Source organism: Strix aluco, chromosome 5, assembly GCF_031877795.1.
Source record: "Strix aluco isolate bStrAlu1 chromosome 5, bStrAlu1.hap1, whole genome shotgun sequence".
In the NCBI taxonomy this organism is placed as follows: domain Eukaryota; kingdom Metazoa; phylum Chordata; class Aves; order Strigiformes; family Strigidae; genus Strix; species Strix aluco.
Genome location: NC_133935.1, coordinates 32,442,916 through 32,463,523, shown reverse-complemented (window position 1 = coordinate 32,463,523; position 20,608 = coordinate 32,442,916). Strand labels below are relative to the sequence as shown.

The following is a 20,608-nucleotide window of genomic DNA, read 5'->3' as shown; positions in this document are numbered from 1 at the left end:
GCCCGGCTGGGCCCCGCCTGCCGCGCATGCGCAAGGGACAGCATTACCCCTTCCGTTCCGTCTGTCATCTCACGGTTGGTGTCGCCGCACTCGGTGAGCGGCGGCGGGACCGGCACGGGGGCCGCCCTTTCCCCTTCCCCTCCGTTTCCCGGCACCCGGCGAGTGTCTGCCAGGGCTCCGGGTGCCGCCTGGCGGCCGTGCCCACACCCCCATCCCCATGGAGGAGCCGCTGGTCCTGCACCCTGTGAAGCTCTATGTCTACGACCTGTCCAAGGGCATGGCCCGGCGCCTCAGCCCCCTCATGCTGGGTAAGAGCACGGCGGGGGCACCGGCCTCGGCCCGCCTCCGTGCGGGGCCCGGCCCGGCCCGGCCCGGCCCTCCTCTCCTGCCGCCGCCTCCCGGGGCTCGTGTACCCCCCACGGCCGCCGCGGCCCGGCCTCGCCGCGCCGGTAAACGGGGCCGAAATCTTCCCCCCCTTCAGCCCTGGGGGTGGCTTTTTCCCGCCCGGTATCGCTGTCCTGAGGGAACGACCCTCCGGGGAAGGGCTCCCTGAGGGCACGGGCAGCGCTCGGCCGCTGCGGGCGGCGGCGATGGCCGGTGGCTGAAGCCCGACTTGCGAGTGTGCGGGCCTGGCCTGAGTGCCCCTGCGTGGGAGCAGGGTGGGTTTCAGCCGCAGCATCCCAGTCTCCGTTATCAGCGGGACGAGCTTTGTCAGTGAGGCAGCTCCAGGTGAACAGGGTCCAGCCTCGTTTCCCCCATCTGACCTTTGCCGCTTCGTTGGCGTTATTTACTAAAAGCTAATTAAAAGTATTAGCCCCTGCAGTGAGGGAAAGCTCAGTTTCCGACCCCCCGACTGTTGTGATGCCTTGGCAGGAAGGCTGAACTGGAAGAAAGCCGCCTGCTATCTACAAGGTTATTGAGTTCAGACGGCTCCATGTTGTGGTGAGGCTGGACTGGGCTAGGCGTTGTGTGGCTTGTGGTGTGCAGCTAGCCACCTGCTTCTTCCAGGGAGTTTGTAAAAGTTTGTTGTATGCCTTATCAAGAACGTGTGCGTTTCCTACTGAACCTTGGAATGGGGATGCAAAGGAAACTTAGGTTTTGCTTTAAGTTTTGGAAATGTGAATTAGGAACCCAATGAGAGAGTGGTTTATACTTGTTACATGTAGACTCTGGCCAGTGTCAGACCATCAGTCTGTGTGAGACGAGACTTCTCCACAGGCTCAGTGTCTGAACAGATGGCTCTGTGTAATCTTGTTTTACAATTTGTTGGCATTCGCTTCGCTTATCTGTCCTATGAGATTCTGTGCTTTCCTGCAACTTAAAATGAAAGTCCAAATAATTCTTAGCATGAGGTTTCATACACATCAACAGTAGCTTGCAAAGTTGAGAAGAAAATATTACAGAGATCGTATGTGATGTGCTCTGTTAGCCAGACAGCCGCAGCAACTTGGGAAGATGTGCATTTCCTGCGCTGCATAACGTCAAAACTTTTTGTGTGGTCAGTCGCTTCTGCTGTAGCCCTCAGGGAAGTAACTTTTCACCTGTTAGTTCATAATAGCCATGTTTTATCTTGTGCTAAGAGTTATAAATCTGAAGACAGAGATTACATGTGTTTGAGGTGAGCATATTGTCTTATTTCAAAGCATTGATCCAAGACTTGTACAGAAATAGGTTGTTACTACATGTATCTCCATGCCAATCTTAACACAGGTTGAGTGAAAGCTTTTTAGCTTTCTTCTTACCCAGAAAGTCAATCTTGGGATCTTGTAGCTTTCTGAATTTCCACATAAAAAGACCTAGTGCACGACTTCATTTTTGGTGCATTTAATGCTATCCAAACAACTTAAAAACTTTGTGCTTGTGATACAGTTTGGTGCTGAATTTCTAGGAGTCTGAGCAACAAAAAGGAAAACTTAAAAATCTGAACACGTCTCTTGGTAGTGTGGGAAGTATTGCTCACTAGTACTGCCCGCTAACTAGCTGAGTTCAGACATGTTTGTGGAACAGGGCCAACTAGGCCTGCGTGGTCACAGTGACAATGCAGACTGCAGAATACTTGTGATTATGCGGATCCAGTAACTGGATAGTCTGTAAGATAAATTATTGTTTGTTCCTTTTTTTCTTTCAAGTTAAATGTCTTCTGTGCATTTACACTCAGCTCTGTCATACTCCAAATTATTTTAGAAACCTTCCCAAGAGCAGAGTGGTGGGGAGAATACTCCTCTTGCCTCACGTACACACCTATTATTTCCATGAAGAACAACAAAAACTGTTGCTGCTTTCAGATGGCCAATAGCCATTTTTCTTTTTTTTTGTCAGTGATATTCATAAACTGTACATCATCACAGAAAGTCATGGAAATTGAAGAGGAAAGGATTTCTTATATGATTTAGTGCTAAACATTTGTCATCTTTACTTATGGTATTCTTTGCATAGGTGCCAAGTTTGATTGAAACAGTGCTTTTATTTTGAGTGATAATTCTGTAACATCACCTATATGGAAATACACGTGTGTCAGAGAGAAGGAACAGATACGGTAATTAATTGTGCCAAAATCAATTTCTAGCATGCTTGAAAACAGCAGCTCAGATCCCTCTGCCAGAGGGGGATGAGTCCCCTTCTTATGGGGTTGACCCCTGCGAGAGCATCACCACATGGTGTCTTCAGTTGTTCTAATAGGATCTAGAGGTATTATGGATTATGTCAGTACAGCATTCAAGGATCAGCTCTCACCACTAAACATTATCCTGACTTTTTCAGTATCAGTTCTCTCCATTGTTGTTGAATGATGAACCTGGAAGGCAGAGCTGTACAGCACTGTTCATAACAGGCTTTAGGGTGACTTAGTCTTGCCCTTTGGGCATGTCTTCACTTTTCTTGGCAAGTTTACTCTTTTTCTACCCAGACTACTTTTGTTCTATTTTTCTGTGAGTTTTCTGTGATTTTTCAGTGAATATTTCTATTCTAAAGAATACATGACCAAATACTGTAGTTCAGTTGCCTTTGATATCATTTGTTTCATTTTTGTGTGCTGTTGTTCTACGTACACCTTCTCTACAGGTACTGTTCCCCCTCTCTTCCCTGTTCTCAGTCTGTGAGACTACGTTTGTCTGTTGTCCAACTACACAATCTGATAATAATAAATGTTAATTTGAATGTGCTGAGATTTCTGTTTTTGAGACAGAAACCATAATCCACCCGATTTTGTGGAGGGTAGAGAGGAAAACAGAACAATTCAGCTTGCAGTGCTGATTTTGAAGTGGATATCCAAAGACAGAGGAATCTTTAAGGAAGATTTAAATCCTATGGGCTTAAAGAAAAAATGTCTTGCAGCTCTCAAGGTTCTCCTGTCTTGTAACTGAGGTTATTGCTCATGTGACTCGCAGAATGGGCAGGAGCCTAGTTTACCACAGTAGTTTTGGCTCAGTGTAGTGAGTCAACTGGGAGTATGTACCTGTTGAAATTTTTGCGTGGTGCATTCAGCTGTAGGGATTTAACAACCCTGAAGGAATCTGAGCGAAAGGTAACTGCTGAAAGGAGGTACCTTCTGCTTTGTTCCTTTTCCGCAGACCCAGTGCATTACTCTGCCTCTCCTCCATCCATCCTGAAGAGTTTTTAAGTGCTCCAGCATGAGATTCCATCAGCTTTGCTCCAGAGCATTTGCTAGGGATTTCATGAAAATCAAGTGTATTACCCTCCCCCTGTCTAGCCTACTTCTTGGTCTCTCTAGGTGCCTCAAGGAGAAGGGAACTGAAGCAGGCTCCTCCCTCTCCGTTAGTTTTTTGCTTCAGTTGAGCACTCTGGGTAGCACATAGGAGAAAGTGCTTGACTAATTAGGATAATTTTCAATTTGAAAAGGACAGGAATCTTAATGGATTGGCCTAAGGAAATTACAATATGCAAAGCACTGCTAGAAATTTCCATGCTGGGTGACCAGATTATATAGTTTCCAGTTCCACAGGAGACCAGTTCACTACTTTTTGGGGGTCTTTTAGGGTCTTCTGGGGCTTGCATATCCATTGAAGAGCATAGATATGTTGTTAAAAATACTAAGCTTCCTATGGTGTTCTTGCACTGAGGAATGGATGGCCTAAGCTCTGAATGGAGCTCACGAAGTGCCCATCTCCTCATGTAATTCCTTCATGTCTCAGAACTCTTCTGTCCTTCAGTCTAATAATTTGGATTAATATACAAACACCACTTTCATTTGATATTTAAAATGCACAGGAACAAACTACATCATGTGGCCCTCAAGATTGTAACAAATTAACTGTGCTAGTGAAATAGATTGGTGAGTGTCTAATCTCCATTCTGGATAAATCCAAGCTTGGAAGTAATCCCATTTGATTGTATTCTAAAATTATACAGGCTTGCTTGCTTCTTTCAAAATACCCTCGTATTCTAACAATTACAGTCTTCTGAGTCAGTTGTACAACAAACAAATCTAACTACTTCATTCTCTACATTCCTGTGACTAAGCTGAGGGTCTTGGAATTGTTTAACACATTTGAATGTTGTATTTTTCTCATAGGTCTCTGGCTCATGTAATCACCATGAAAGTATTTGAGCTATGAATGTTATAAAGAAAAATAACAGCAAATAAAAAAACTTGTTTACTTGTCAGATGATACTCTGCCTCATTCAAGCAATTTAAATCTTTGAGATGCTTAAGCACACAGATCTATGCTGAATTGGCATCCCTTTCTGAGTTCTCATTGAGTATTTTCAGGAAAGATCCGTATAAGCACCTCAACAAGTAAAAAAGCCAAACTACTAAAACCTTAAAGATCAGGTATGTGATCAGGTTTCCAAAGACTGACAAACTATCACCCTAAACTCTCACAGATATAACACAGTAACTTTCATGTCCTCGGTGGTGGTCTGTGACAAACGCAAGGTAGCTTGACTTGCATTAGCTGGTAGTGGAAGCAGATCAAATGAAGTTGAATTGCTTCACATTTAGTTCAGCCTGAGCTTGCACACAGGCAATTACTGTGGGACAGCTGATACCTGGTAACTCGACCCTGTGCACTAACTGTTGTATGGTTAAGTGTGTACATCTAAATTTGCAACACCCTTTCCTGCTCAGCAACTCTCTGCCCTTGAAATATTTAAACTCTTTGGGCATCTTGCTCTTTCTCTGTTTTACCTGGAGGAACAGTAGACACCCAGGAGTATAATCCCATCGGGACGTTCCTGTTCCACGTTATATGCATGTGCATCATTTGGATTAGCTTTGCTGTAGGTATTGAGTGTAGGGTAATGCCTGCAATTTAAAGGCTTTGGTGGCCGTACCAGTGTATAGTTCTGCCCACATTGCAGCATACCACTGGAGTTTGGAGTGTTGTGGTAAGGAATGGAACAGCATGAAGCCTGATGACGTCTGCCAGTATCCCAGATGGTACTTGCAATCCCTTCTTCTAGACCACTCAATTCACTACAGGATGTAACCTCTATTGCACTGTAGGATGACTTGAAGAGGCTGGAGGCTCCCTAGCAAGCTTGACCTGCTGTTTAAGCTGGACAGTGCTGCCCAAAACAGCTTTATTGGAAAGCGTCACTGCAAGGCCTGAGTACGACTTGTGCCTTAGCACTGCTACAGCAATACCGTACTGATGTATTGCTACACTTGGGCAGCTGGCTGTGGAAACAGAGCAGTGCCAATCCTTGCTTGGTCATATTTTTGGGGCTGGTATGTGTACCAAGCCTTCAGAGGCTGAAAGCAACATATTTTGTATGTAGTGGATAATGTCCAGCAGAAGGCAAGACATAACTCCTTAGTGCAGGCTGCCCTGATTGCTTTACACGAGCTTGTCAGAAGTGGCAGTGGTTGTGAGCTGTCACCTGTTCTGTGCAATGTCTGAGTTTGAGAGAAGGGCAAGAGTCATATAGGAGGATCACCAACAGAAGCAAAACTTCAGGAAGAAGATAATGGTGTCCGTGAAGGTCTGTACAACCTTTTACATGATGCAATTGACAGACAACTTTGAGATTCTTGCTGAGCAGCAGGAAAGGGAGCTGCCCAAGTTCCTCAGAAGCTGGTGGTCATTGACTTCTTCCTCTGTCAGTCAGTTTGGAGTTAGGATGGCAACAGCCAGCTGTGCAGCATGGGAAACTGCAGCAGCATACCGCAAGTTCTTGGTCTTAGATGTCTCTGGGTGATGCGTATGTGGCCAATAATTTCTTAGACATGGGATTTCCCAACATTGTTGTCATTGGAGAGGCTTGTACTGCCTCTGAGCAAGCACAGTCCACCAGTGGCAGAAAGGGATTTTATTTTGTCTGTAGCAGGCTGGAGAGCTACCATGGATGCCTTACTGTCATCAGTGCTGCAGATCTGGCATGTGTTTTCCACAATGCCAGCCTGGTTAATGTTTTGCAGCAGCCAAGCAAAAATAGCAGGTCAGCAGCTCCATTAAGATCATCAAAGCAGTGCTTGGCACAAACTGACCTAGCTGAGCAGCCTCAGACAGACCTGCCTTGTGAAGATAGGCAGCTTCACTTGCCAAGAGCTGTTCTGTTATGGCCCTGGCAGCTGCTGCCTGTTGTTGGCTATGGATTTCGTGTGTAGCAGCCAGAGAGGAGACCCCAGGATTGAACTGCAGTCTAATGCAAAGTCCCTCTCCTGAATTCTGTTTGGGTTTTGTTCATACAATCGGAGAATTGCATTGGTGGAAAGGGACCTCTGGAGATCCTGCTCAAGGTAGATCCAGCAAGAGCAGATTCTTCAGGGCCCTGAGCATCTGAGTTCTGAGTATCTCCAAGAATGGAAATCGCACGTGCTGTCTGGACTCCTGCCCCAATGTTTGACCACCTTCATGGTAATTTTTCTTCCTCTTCCTGAGTTGGGCATTTCCCATTTTCCAACTAGAACCTGCTGCCTTTCTCTGTACACCTCTGAGTAAAACAAGGCTCCCTTTCCTCCATACCCATTACGTGGTTGTAGACAGCAGTAAGGACTCTTGACCTTCTCTTCTTGAGGCTGAACAGACCAGTTCTCTCAGCTGCTCTTCAATACAGCAAGCACTCCAGCCCAGTATGTCAGTGTCTTGTACTGGGGGTATCCAAAAGTGCACACAGCACTCCAGGTGTGGTCTCACAAGTGTTGAGTAGGGGGAAAGATTCACCTCCTTTTATATGCTGGCTGCAGTCTTGCTAGAGCAGCCCAATGTGTGGTACCCTTTGCTGCAATGGTCTTTTCAATAGGCGTTGTAATTGCATGAGGAGGTTCCCAGCAGCACCTGTGACTTTGTCAGCATCTGCTGTAACTCTTTCACCTGCACACAGAATCTAGGTGCATAGTGGCAACTTTGTGGAAAGCCTTTCATCATTGTTTACTGGAAATGTGTACAACAGTACATATTAAGATGTTCTTTTTCCTTTTAGCACGCAGAAAGGCAGATACAATTCTAGTACGTGCTGCCTTTGAAACATTTTGTTTCTCTGCCCTGAAGGATAAAGTTCAAGTTTCTAGTGGAAAACAGTGATTTATTGTAAACAAATGTGTAATAATTTATTAACAGATATGCAGAACACTAACTATGCAAAGCCAAGCAGCAGAGCCTATCGTAGGCCAGGTGCTAAAGTCAGGGCAGTGCTCTATGCCCTACCTCACGTGTTGCTGATGAGCCTGCAGTGTCACTGGTTTCTGACAACTCTAGAGCACAAGGCAAAAGCTCTGATGGGGAAGGTGTGGAACAAGGGCCAGAGGCTCGAGGAACACAACAGCATGGGACACGCTAAAGGGGCTGCAAATGCTCCTGAGATGTTGCAACACACTGCTCCACTTCTCTTATTGTTGCTACTATCTTCTGGCCTTCATCCTACTCCATGCCTACATTTCTGTGCGATGGGTTGACAGTGAATATGCTTGCTGCCTGGCTGTGATCCATGGTACTGACAGATCAGTCCACCTACTTCAAAACAGTGTGTGCTTGCTTTGACTGATGTCTCTAATGTCACCACAGCCTTTTCCCTGCCTCCACTCTTACACGACCCTCATCTGAAGCAGGTATCTATCTCTATGCCTATTTTGCTTCAGATTTGAGCAGAAAAAAATGTGGAATGTGGCAATGATTATTTATGCCTTACTTGGACATGTAAACATCCTTTTCTCAGAACTCTTGAAGGATTATCCTCATTGGTTTTGTTCGTCTGTTTTACCTAGTCCTGATGATGACAGAAAGTTGGTTTTGCCCAAGAGAAAGAACTCGTGAAGAACTACTGCTGCTTCGAAGTACCATATTTACTCCTGGCACTCACAGACCAAAGCAGCCCTGTCAGAGGAGTAAGAGGGGATAAATACACCAAGACCCTCTGCTTACAGAAGGAGAAAGGCAATGCCTCTGCCTCCCTGTAGACCATTGATGCCCATGACGCTGATCTAACTAAGGGCAATTGGAGAATTTCTTGCCACAGGGCAAGTGGGACTGGGACAATGTATCCCATCACTGGTACCGCACCAGGTATTTTAGAAGCAGCTGGACACCAACAGAAGAAGAGTGACCCCTAACACTTCAGCAGAGAGGCCAGCATCCTGGAGGCTGAAATACTGCTCTGTCAAGCTACTGTTTAGCTTTAGGCCCCTGGTACACTAACTGTGCCTCAGTGTATAATGTTCTGCCTCCTCTTTGGGAATCATGGGGGAAGAGCAAGGGAATGCAACTGAGCCAAGCTTCATTTTTACCAAACTTTTTTTTTTCATGAGAGGAATAATTTATTATTATTCTGAGCAACCAATTCCAGTCTTTGAAAAGCAGTTGCAGTGCACTTTCAGCATCATAAGCTGTGGGAATACAAGCAGGGTCGCTGGTGGAATAGTTACTAGAGAGAGGGAAGGCTGATAGTGTGATGAGGGATGTAGCCTAATCTTGAGTTAAGGTCAATTAAGGCAGTGGTCCTCAAGATAGCTAAGAAAAGCCTGAATGTTACAAGCATTTGAATAAAACATTTTTAAAAACACCACATCTATGAGGCTGTGTCTAAAGGAGGAGAGTAACAGTAACATCTAGATGTAACGGCCCATAATTCAGGAAGCAAGAAGGTCAGTGGCTCGCTTTGGGAGGCCTGAGGCTGGTGTGATGTAAACAGACAGTGTCCAAACCAGAGCAAAGCCTGTTGGCCAAAAGTTAACCCATCAATGCTTTCTGAACAAATTTTTACTAGAACAGTGGCTCTCATGTTCAGGTGGTGGTTTTTTAATCGTGTCCACAATGGTTTTTATCTGGCTCTGGGAAACCTGCAGATGTCTTCAGCAGATCATCGCATTCTGGTATCTAAAAGTTGAACAATAACAACAAAACATCTTGGAACAGATGCTGCTTGGGTATAAAGGATAATGGTGTGGGAAGTGGTCTGCCAGGGGAGAGCACTTATACATGGAGGCTGACTGAAAGGACTAGGAGCCTGCTGCAAGCAGAAGCTATGGTAGAAGAGCACTCAGTCTACTGCTTGGGTTCAGGAAAATACCAAATGTTGGTATGCACACAGGTTTTCTGTTCTAAATCCAATTTTCTGGGTGTTGTGCGCTTTGGCAAAATAAAGTTATAGCGCATCTGTCATAGCATGCTGTTGCTGCCCACAAGTTTATAAAGGGGTACAATATCAGGGACCAAGCCTTTGGGTTATGATAGATAAAATAATTGAGCCTAGAGCAGTAACAGCTGGTGACCCTTTGAAGAGAGGTTTGATCTTGAGATCCTACCATGAACACAGAGAGTTTTATGTTTCCCACTTCTAGGGAACTGGAAAAACATTTCAGAAGGGACTTTTTCTCTGAGGCACAATGATATTATCAGTTTAGTGGTGCCTGAAGCAAGTCCTTGCTGCTGTGTTATATAGAACAGACAATTTTATAACTTGTATAACTTTCAACCCTGCACTCCTCTCCCCCCAACTCCCACTTAAACTGTTAATTTTTTAAGGCCAGGGGGAGGGAGGGAAAGGAGGAAACCATGGAATAGATTATAGACTATCACCACAGATCATATGTTCCAGTCAGATCTCTCATTAGTTACTGGAAAAGAAAATGGAATACTCTGTGCTGGCTAACTGCCTGCAATTATGAAATCAGTGTAAAATTCAACTCTTCTGGCCCTGACTGAAGACTCTAATTTTAAGAAAAGGTTTCTTTTCCTGGTCTGTAGACAAAAGCCCAAGAAAGGTAAGCACTGGCAGGATAAGATGGTGTTGCCATATCTGCATGCAGGAGGAAAAAAGTACAGCAGTAGTGTGGATGGAGCAGTTAATTTGAAAGAAAGACATTCTGTTTCTTTAGAAGCAACTCTGGGATGAAATCTTTGGTATTACTGTCATGGTGAATTAATAAGCATGGTTCCTAAGTGATTGACAAAGTAGGCTGAAATCTGGAAAATACGTTGCTAATAACTCTTCTTTTCTCTGCACGCAGGGAAACAGCTGGATGGCATCTGGTAAGTGACTAGATTTAAATTGTGTAATGTGTGTTAAACACTGTGTGGTGTAGGAAGTATTTTCAATATGAGATTATGTATGCTTCAGATCTTAAGAACATTTTGGTGCTGAGGAGAGACCAAGGCACTCTCTGTTCCTGAATAACAGATTGACAGTAAGATGATGTACAGTCAGATGCTGCTTAAACTTCTCATTTCAGAGCTCAGTGGACCCCATGAAAAAAAGAAGCATTGGTAGTAGTTGTTGTGGTTTAGTGCACTTGTACACTTTTTCAAGGACAGGATGTTGTCCTTGTCCCAAGCACTTTGTCTGCTAATTGCAGGCATGACTAAACATGAGAGTAAAGAAATAGGTGGGAAGAAGGTATTACAGAATCAGGTGTTCTGGCATGTAAGAGCACTGGCTACATTTGGTTACAAAACACCCTCCAGTTTAATTTGTATCAAGGTGGGGTTTTTTTTTAAACAAGGCAAAAAAAACCCAAACCCTTGTCCATCCATTTCCCACTCTATTGATCCATCTCCAGTGATTGTCTGACTTTTGTCTCAGTCAGTGCCTGTCAGACATGCACTTCTGTCAGTGTGGTAGCAGGGCTAGTGCTCTCTATCTCCGTGACTTCACCGTCAACTCTTTAGCTGAAATAGGCTGCTGGAGATCTCATGCTGGTGTGGAAGTTCCTCTTTTCCTATGTTCCTTCATGCTTGGGCACCTAGCTATGCCTGTTCTTTCCCAACCGCTTAGAGAGTTACAGTAGGCTTGATAATCATTACTTCCATATCCATTCATGTCCCAGCAGATCCTGTTCCTACTCACAGAAATGCATTGACCTTTTCTTTCAGTTATTCTCTTCATGATGTCCTTGAGCCCGTAAATTAACCAGTGATTTATGTGCTAGGTTAAATATTTCCTTTTTCACCTGTTTGTTGTTCTCTGTGGCAGGCACACCTCCATAATAGTCCATAAGGATGAGTTCTTCTATGGCAGTAGAGGGATCTCCAGCTGTCCACCTGTAAGTTAAACTTATTTTTCTGATAAGATAATTTTGTGATAGGGTTACCTGATCAGAATTGCTTGTGTCACTGTCTTTTAGAAAAACAGCAAGAGGCTTCTGAAATCAGCAAGATGTGGATGCTTGCCATGGTTGCCCAGGGCATCTAAGGAAAAGGGAACATGGACAGTGGGTTTAAGCCCCACTAAGTACAGGTTGAGGATTGCTCCTGCTGCTAAAGTCTGTCTATCCAAGATAGCTTTTGCAGCTGCACTGAAAAATGACACCTTGTCTAATTCTGTATTGATAGGTTTTACATGGAGACTTGGCAACTCAAGGCATCCTTTTTAAGATAAAAAATAAAATAAAATTCATGATGCGTTGTCAGACCTTTCTGTTCTTGGAGAGGCAAAACTGATCGGCCATTCTTCTAAAGCAGAGTTTTGCCGTAGCTTAGAGCTTTCAGCACAAAGAGCTAAGTATACAAGCTGAAATGAACGTTGCATGTTCCTCTTTCTCTGAGTGCAGAACAGGGGTGGCTAGTAGGGCTTTTTGCTGGACAGACATACCAAAAGTTTCTCCTTTTGTGCCTGGACAAGCCACGATAGCTCTATTCAGTACAGTCCTCCAAAGAATTCAGTCTGTCCATTTAACATTGTCTTCTGGCCGTTAATTTTTACAGGGAGAGACAGTTCTTGGCCCCCCAGACTCAGTTGTTGACCTGGGGAATACTGAAGTCACAGAAGAAATTTTTCTGGAATATCTTTCCTCTTTAGGGGAATCTATGTTTCGGTAAGTAGCAGCTTGTACTATAAAATATGTATAACAAAAAAAGCCTTTAGGGAAAGGGGTGCAGAATGGAGGAAGGTATTACGAAACCAATCTTGCTCACAAAGCCTTGTCTGTTTAGTGTATTCTTTGGTACTCTCCAAATATGAGGCTGGAACTGATGCACCGATATACAAGGAGCTACCAGCTAGGCTCTGGTGTGCCAGCCTTGAGCTAGGCTGGGAAAGCATTCTGCCAGAAAGTCTTCCACACAGTTTCTTGTACAATGGAATAATGCCTGAAATGCCTTTGAGAGAATCACCAGGGAAAGCAAAGGCACTATATGAAATATTTCAGTAAATATTGCTTTGCCCCATGAAGTCATATATGAAGCGTTGCAGTAAAGCTGCTAACTTTCAGATGAGTCAAAGCAAGGTCTTGACTGTTAAAGAGTCTCGTCTACTTCTCACAAGAATAGAAAACAGTAGCATTTGGTGTTCTGGCTATATTTCAATGTCAATAATTCCTGTGACTTCTCATTATTCCTTTTGTGGTTTTAATTGAAGAAAGCTGACCTCACTTATCCTCTAAAAACACATTGTATAAAGTCAGTGATGCAAAGATATATCATTTTCCATCCTTATTCAATTGAATTTGAAGGTGAATTGATGTCTGTATTCTACCTATTTGCTTTAGAATTCTTTGTGATGAAAAAAGTGCTAAGGTAAGGAGGTGTTCCTCATCAGGGGTCTAAGTTTTTCTGCTTGTTAGATTTATTGCTGAGTCTGTCTTTTTATGTTTCAATTCCTTTCCTGTGGCACAGAAGAGAGTCTTATAACTTCTTTGACCATAACTGCAACACCTTCAGTAATGAAGTGTCACAGTTCCTGACAGGAAGAAAAATCCCTTCCTACATCACTGACCTTCCAGCTGAAATTCTTGCCACGTGAGTATGGATGCCACTCCTCTCTGTAGTGTATTGCTTCATGCTTAAACATTTAACAGAGCCAGTGGTACCAGTTTCTGCTGTCTCTCTCTGACAACCAGCATAAGATTAAGGAGGGGATGCTATTTGCTTTACTTCAGCACTTACAACACTGTACGACAAGTGCTGACTGGCACTGGCATTGCTAAGACAACAGGAGAGGGAGGTTGTTCTGCCTTTAACTTTAGTTATTTTGTGATGTCACTTATATGTGAGCAGACAAGCATAGAAAGTTTCAGAAAATGGTGCCAGGTTTTTTTGTCTTAGGAAACCAATATCTCTTAAAGGTCACTTCTCTTACTCTAAGTACCGTAACTGCGGTGGAGGCTTCAACTTTGCTCGTGAAGAGGCAGGGGAGATGTAATTTTAAAATTGACGCTGCAGTTTTAAAGCTAGGACTGGATGGAAAAAGAGGATATGAAAAGAGGAAATGAAGAATTCCTGCCTGGTAGTTCAGCTCAACTTTTTTTTTTTTTTTTTTTCCTTTAACTCAGCTAGTGAGGAACCCAGTGGAATGATTTGAGCTCCATCATTTAGGTCTTATTTCTCATAACAATGGTATACCACGTTATTTGGGAGACACTCATCTTCTGCACTGGGCTCTTGTTGCTTCAGATCTCTCAAAATCAGCTAAAGTCTCTAACAGAGTGAGTCATATTGCAAGATGAACCAGGTGCTACAGAATGCAACAGAAATTATTCTATGAGTGTTGAACCATTGTCTTATAAGGGAGCTAGAGGCTATTCTTCTAGCAGTCTTTAATATTGATGCAGTACTTAACGGAGAGCTGCAGTTGCATTACAGGGATTTCACTTGCATGCTTAAGTAGAATGAATTACTAAAAGCCAGTTTCAGACACAGTATTGCCACATTGGCAGCCTGGTATGGGACTCAGAACTACTTATATGAAATCATGTTTAAGATTCTTAGTTATGAACAAGAAGGTCTCTTTAATAGGTTAAATTAGTTTGCTTTAGTTTGTAGTGGAAGTCTGTTCTTCAAATTTCCTTCTACAATGTTGGTTTAGTTGTACTCTAGGAAGTGACTGCACTTCAGTAGTAAATGGGAGTTGTTCATCAGGTAAGCTGTTTGAGATGTTTATTTCTTTACCTTCTCAGACCTTTTGGACAAGCTTTAAGGCCCATTCTGGACTCCATCAAGATCCAGCCAGCCGGAGGAAATACCTTCAGCAGACATAATGGACAGAGCTAACAGGAGTGACCCAGTGTGCCCAGCCTTACCAGGCCTCTTCCTTTTTAAACATGAATCTTCCAGATTTCTATTTTATAATTTCCATCAGAATTAACTCTACAGAAGTTACAAGTTTTAAAATTTCCTAGGGAGAGGATTTATCAGGGTGCATGTAAGACAATGCTACCAAAAAGATTGCCATAATTTCTAATACTACTATACTAATTTATAAAAGCTGTCTTGTCGAGTGCTAAGTAACTCCCGTGCTGGTAAGTGGGAATTCATTCCAGGAGCATTCAAGGGCCCATTACACAATTCAGAGTAAATAAGGGGATGTTCTAGCCATCCCTTGCAGGCTTGCATCATTCTCCTGTCATTGCGTATATTATGGGGGTATTTGCTGAAGTCTGTAGCAAAAAGACAAAGGAAGTATTGGTAGCCTAAGAAGTGAAGGTGTCCCAGGATTAGTCTTCTGCATATTTCATCGACATTATGTTATTTGCTCAGGGGAAAAGCTGAACTCATCTGATGAGAATATTTGCAGTGGCACAGCTGTGTGGGAAAGGTGATCAAGCTGGACTGTGTCAGTGTCACACTCAAAAGTTGAAACTTTCAATGGGACTAACTGTGTGTGGGAGGGAGGCTGGAGCTGAAGGTTACCAAGAGCCTGGTCATGCTAGATCCAAGAGTTATGGGAAAGAACCAGCTGAAAGAACAGAATCTCGTGAGCAGAAGTGGTGGAAACAGATTTTAGGTGAAAGTAAAATTAAGTGAAATGTTTCCTTTTCTCACGTGTAAGCTTATCAGCAGATAGACAGAACCTTGTAAACTATGCATAAACCTTTACATAAGAGCTGGGGTGTTTTTCTTACAGAGCCAGAGTTACAGTACAGTAAGGCAGGAATAGCATGGCAACTGCACAAGAACATAAGGTGGACCAATTCTGCCTTCAGTATCTAGTTGCAGACACAGAAGGAGTTCCAGCTTTCTTTGATCCTGCTGTCCTTTCCAAAGTAGTCAAGAACATCACAGAGAGGGCTCTGCTTAAGTGTAAAAGAAATAGGTGGTAGGTCTCCCCAGAGGTAAAGAAACTAAGGAAGAGTAAAATTAAGCTTTTCTATGGAACAGTGGAGTTCATTGGGATACATGCAGAAGCAGTCCTGTCCTTAGATTGACATTAGATTGTATCAATAATGCATCTTCTTGTTTTAGATTCTTATGGCTTTGCAATTATTTGCAGTGGAAAAAGATCAGGGGAATGAAAGAATAGTCACGCTGATTTCTTTTCATGCATGTATGTACACTATTTTCCTGAGCAATTTTGTAGCAGTTACATTGAGGAAGGAACATGAGAAAGACATCGGACAAACCCCAAAACATTGCTGATGCTCCATAAATGGGAATTGTGTGTCCCAGATGCTGCTGAAAAAGCATCTATGCAAATGTATAGCCCTTTGTCCAGTGAAGAGTAATTGCTGCAAGTTCGGTCCTGCATCTCAAACTCTCAAACTTCCTACACTGGAAACTTCCTGCATACCTAAAGGAGATGTCTTTCCTCTGCTGCGCTCTTTCTCTCGGAATAATACAGTTTGATAAGTTTCTCATGCTGTTACTCGGTGTGGACATAACGGTTCATATTTTTAAGGGGATGGAATGGAGGAAAACTGCAGTTTAGTTACTCTCAAATACTCTGTTGCCCTGCACCTTGTGGAGTCCCTACACAAATGGAAATAGTGTACTGACAGTCCATTTTGCAGTTTTGTGTGTACCTGCTCTCAGTGCACATCACTGGTCATTACAGCCCAGATTTTTTTTTTTTTCCTTGTCCTTATCTGCTTGTGCCATCAGCTTCTCCTTAAGCATTTCATTTGATGGACTGGACTTGGAGACAGCTCTAGGTTAGTACAGACTGGTTTATACAAAAGCTTTTAATCTTTCCCCATCAATATGTCCTGTTTGCAGAAAGCATTCTATAATAAATCATTTATTAATGCCTTTTGGTGCTTCTGGAGGAAGGATTGGTGTCTGTTTTCTGCTAAGCCATGGCTTATCCTCTCCAGTCTTTTCCCATACCTATTCTGTGAAGAGTAACCAGTCTCTCATCTTAATACACACATGACTGTGCCACAAAATGCTGTAGCATGTTAGAGATCTTGGAGCTTCCGTAGTTGAACAGGTATACTCAAGCTGGTGATACAGTGTGGCCCACTATCTAGGTATGCTAGTTTGGGGCCCACAAGCCGCACAGCTGTGGTTGCTTGTCTTTCAGCAAACTATCACTTCAAACGCAGCTGCCTGTGGTGGAAGCACTGGTGCCATGGTTTCTGCCCCACACTCTTGCACAATGACGATATCCCCTATATGTCCACCACTTTAGAGGTCTTGAGCCTGGTTTCTGCTTGGCTGCCTACTTCAGGACTTCCTACATCTCAGCAGGCAGGAAAGAAAAAGAAGATGTTCACCCCATGCATTTTGCAATCTGCCTTTCACCTCCTGCGCAGCCCCTTTGCAGAGGTAATGCTGCTTCTCTAAGGTCACTCGGTAAAATTTCACTCAGCCGTATACTGTTTGCAATAGCCAGGGAGCTCCTAGAGGGTCTCCTGGGCTCGGGACCTACCCTGTGTTTTGTGGCAAAAGAACTGTAGGAGGGAATCCTGTTTGCTTGGTCTTAGTGGGTAACGAGACCCCTGTACCCTGTGGGCCTCTTAGGAAACCCATTTTCTCCAAAGATGGTTATGTGCAAATTGCAGGACTGCGCCCCCAACATTCCACCCAGCCATACCTACTCATAGGAGCATAAACTAGACTGAGAAGTGTATGTAAGTATGTATAGGTGATGAACTTCAGCCAGCTGATTGACAAAGGGGCAGGGAAACTGGATTCCTGAAAGGGAACAGAACCCTTTTGCCCACACTTACTATTCTGTCTTGTATTGTTGGGGTTCCCCCATGCCATTTAAAAAATGTTAATAACATCTTTAGCCAGAAAGTGATGTTTTGATTTATCTGTATTTTTTTTCTATTACAATAAAAAGAAATACAGCAAGTTTTCCTGTTTGAATGTATGTGTCCACACAGCTGCCCAGTGAATGCAGCTGACCAGAAGTAGTCTTCTTCACTCTGGTCCCAGCTGGAATGATGAGAAACTGTCTGAGCAGTTTGTGCCAGGTACTGCTACTGGAAGTAGTAGCAGCTACTGCCCTGTGCTAGAACTGGTCACAGGCAATAGTCTTATTTAAGTTTGGGAAAATTTTCCTTCTCTATCACTGTGGTATCTTATCAAGGCCACACTCCTGAGGCTTGATACAGCTTGGGTGAGGTGAATGAAGACTGGACAGTAGGTGTTCTGTCAGCATGGCTTTTGTGCAGCCCTTGCTCATCTAAGTATGCAAGAAAGAAATGTCTGATGTCTGCTTTGAAGAAGAGGCCCAACAGAGCTTAAACATAGGAAAAGGCTCTAAGCTTTTCCTGATTGTCTTGATGTTACTATTCTCAAAAGGAAAAAAGCAGTTTTGAGAAGTAGACTTCATGCCTGGGTTCCTCTGAAGCTGCAGAGGGGATATTAGTGAGGATTGTGTAGCACTGCCCATCATGCCTTTGCTGGTGGGCTGTTAAGGAGCAGGGGAAACACCTGGCTCTGGGGAAGAAATGAAGTCTGCTTGGTTTAGCCTTCTGAATGCTTATCGATGGCATCCAAATGATAAACCACACAGTTTACTGTTTGTATAACAGTCTGTAACGGTGTAATACAGAAAAGGGCTTGTAACAGAAGGGCGCTTTAACAAAGATTCACGATTGTGGTTATTTTGGGCTGTGTTATTCAGATATGGTGGTTTGCTATCAAGTGCCAGTGCTAGCACCTCATAAAATACCTGGGAACACATAAAAGGAAAACCTTGGCCTTAACAGCAGCCCCAAGCAGAGTGTAAGCCAGCACTCACAGCCACTTACCTTCTAAGCCTCAAACAAAATATTTGCTGTTGCTGCTAGTGACAGAGATTTTATTCACGACAACAGCTGCTGCCTATCCAAGCAGCAATCAAGGGACTGTATCAAGAGTGGTTTAAGTGCAAACTATTAAATAACCGAAACAGCCACAGCGGCCCTGTTCTCAGAGCTAACCCAGATGAACACGCACAGCTGTACGCAGCTGCACTTCACTAAAAGGCAGGCTTGTACTCTTGGGGAAACCAAGATGATAGAAGTCCTCACTGGCTGATACTAAATGGCAGTCGGGGTGGTGGGAGAGGTATTTTGACTTGAATAGAGTTCCTAAAGCAGTGTGACAAATAAGCTGGAGAAAGCACAGGAGGTAGTTCAAGTTTTGGAAATCTCTCCAGGTAGCAAAAACTCAGTGGCACGGACTGCAGAAATGTGAACGCTGACCTGTATTTTAGCAGACTTCCCAATTCTGGGAAGTGCCCCGAGGTGGCACTGCTGCCTTGCAGCGCAAGAATGCACCTGAGCCCGGGGAGGGCAGCTCCTGCTTTTGGGATATCCAAGAGTAATAATGCAACAGGCAAGGAGGAAGGTCTCGCCCAGATAAGGTGGCTGCAGGTAGGAGCAGCCAGAAGACTAGACTATAGGGGCAGCCTGAGTTATGACAAGAACCGAGTGCCACTATAACACCCGGGCTTATGAAAAATAAAGGCTTGCATTCCTGAACCCCCAGGAGTTCACCATGTATCTGACCCCATGGCTGTCTTTTGAGAATCCTGGACGTTAGCTCACAGCTCTGCTGCGTGGGAGAGCAGCTCTTTGGCTTCTGGTAGTCAAGCAACCCAAATCCATGAAGGCATCTCTACTCACTCTTCAGCATGCCATGGTAGACACACTTTGAAGTATTCATATTCTGGAGTGAGTGTCCACACATTAACTGATGAGGGATTTATGTAATCACACCTAAACAAGCCCTATAAATGAGCATAACCCTAAACTGAACTAAAAATTCAGCACCCAATTGCATACTAAGCAGCTGGGTGCTGAGAAACCATTCTGGGAGCTTCAATGCATCTGATAAAAGAGTCCAGCTTTCCAGAGGTGGGAGCTCATAACCAGGGTCTGATCCAGAAGGCCCTAGAGGCCATGATTTTGCAAGAACATCAATGCCAGGGCAAATACCACTTGTAATACCCATCCAAGACTGTCTGACTCACTATTTTATGGAGGCAACTCATAGAAACAGTGAGGAAATAGCTATCCTGGTGACATTAACTGGTGGACACAATGAATGCCTCCCCCAGCAAGTAGCTGAGGATGTTTTGGTAAACCTTGTCCAAGGCAATGGGACAGAGGTAAATCATTAACATTGTTTCTGTACCTTCCTCTTGCATTGAGTGGGAGCAGGAAAATCAAAACCACGAGCAAAAAACAGAATCTGTGAAGCCACCAAAATGCTTTGTTTTGAGAGGAATCTGATGGAGAACTAGGAAAACAGGTTGCACAATGTCCTGAAAGCAAATAATACTGAGGAAAAACAATCAGACCATAAAAAAAATCTCCCCCCAGTTCCAACCTAGCTCAGTACACTAAACACCATCTGGGAAGAGAAGGCAAGCTCACTGCTGAGCAAAATGCATTGAATGTTCCACGTAGGTTGTTTCTGATGTCAGAAAATAATTCAGGAATTATTGTCGGAGACAGCAGCCAGGCAGGCTGTCCACCGTTACGTATCAGGCCAGCATAATACGGAGCCATATGCATATGACCTGACCAGATGGTCTGATTAAATCCTAAATGACTGCTAAGCAGCTCAAAGTAAAAGTTACTACAAGAAATAGATTTGACTTTGTGCAGAGGGGTGGAGGCCGAAAACTGCACTTCTCCAGTGAAAATATTAGCTATTAACAGCATCCTATTAGAAATGCAAGGTGAGGCACAGGGGCCGACAGGGTGAACGCACGCTGCTCCTGTCTCCTTTTTAGGACACAGAGACCCCCAGAGGAGCTGAGCTTACCAGGTCACTCAGCCCAGACCCCCGGCCCCTAAATGCAGGACGGCACTGCAGTAATAACAGCAAATGTGGAGATCCATCCCCACCCACCCCCCCCAAACTCCCAGGCCCTCCGTTAGGGCTCTAAAGCAAAGGATGTAACGAAAAGAGCTGAAGCAGGGAAGCCGTTCAAGACCCACATGTTAAGGCATCACTGGAGGGGCCTTCGGAGAGACGGAGGGTCCAGGTGACGGGTTGGTGGAGGGGTCCTCCACGGCCGTGCTGGCCTCCCCAAGGCGCACGTTGGCGCGGCG

The 20,608-nt window shown here is 44.2% G+C and overlaps 1 protein-coding gene across 1 annotated transcript; it reads left to right on the top strand.

Moving 5' to 3' along the window:
• The first annotated feature begins 61 nt into the window (after window positions 1-61).
• On the top strand, window positions 62-17,408 carry DESI1 (desumoylating isopeptidase 1). The gene is made up of 6 exons (XM_074826788.1): window positions 62-308; window positions 10,409-10,430; window positions 11,371-11,440; window positions 12,102-12,211; window positions 13,011-13,133; window positions 14,291-17,408. The coding sequence occupies exons 1-6, from the start codon at window positions 218-220 to the stop codon at window positions 14,382-14,384; spliced, it is 510 nt and encodes a 169-aa protein (XP_074682889.1). The 5' UTR covers window positions 62-217; the 3' UTR covers window positions 14,385-17,408.
• Window positions 17,409-20,608: the final 3,200 nt, after the last annotated feature.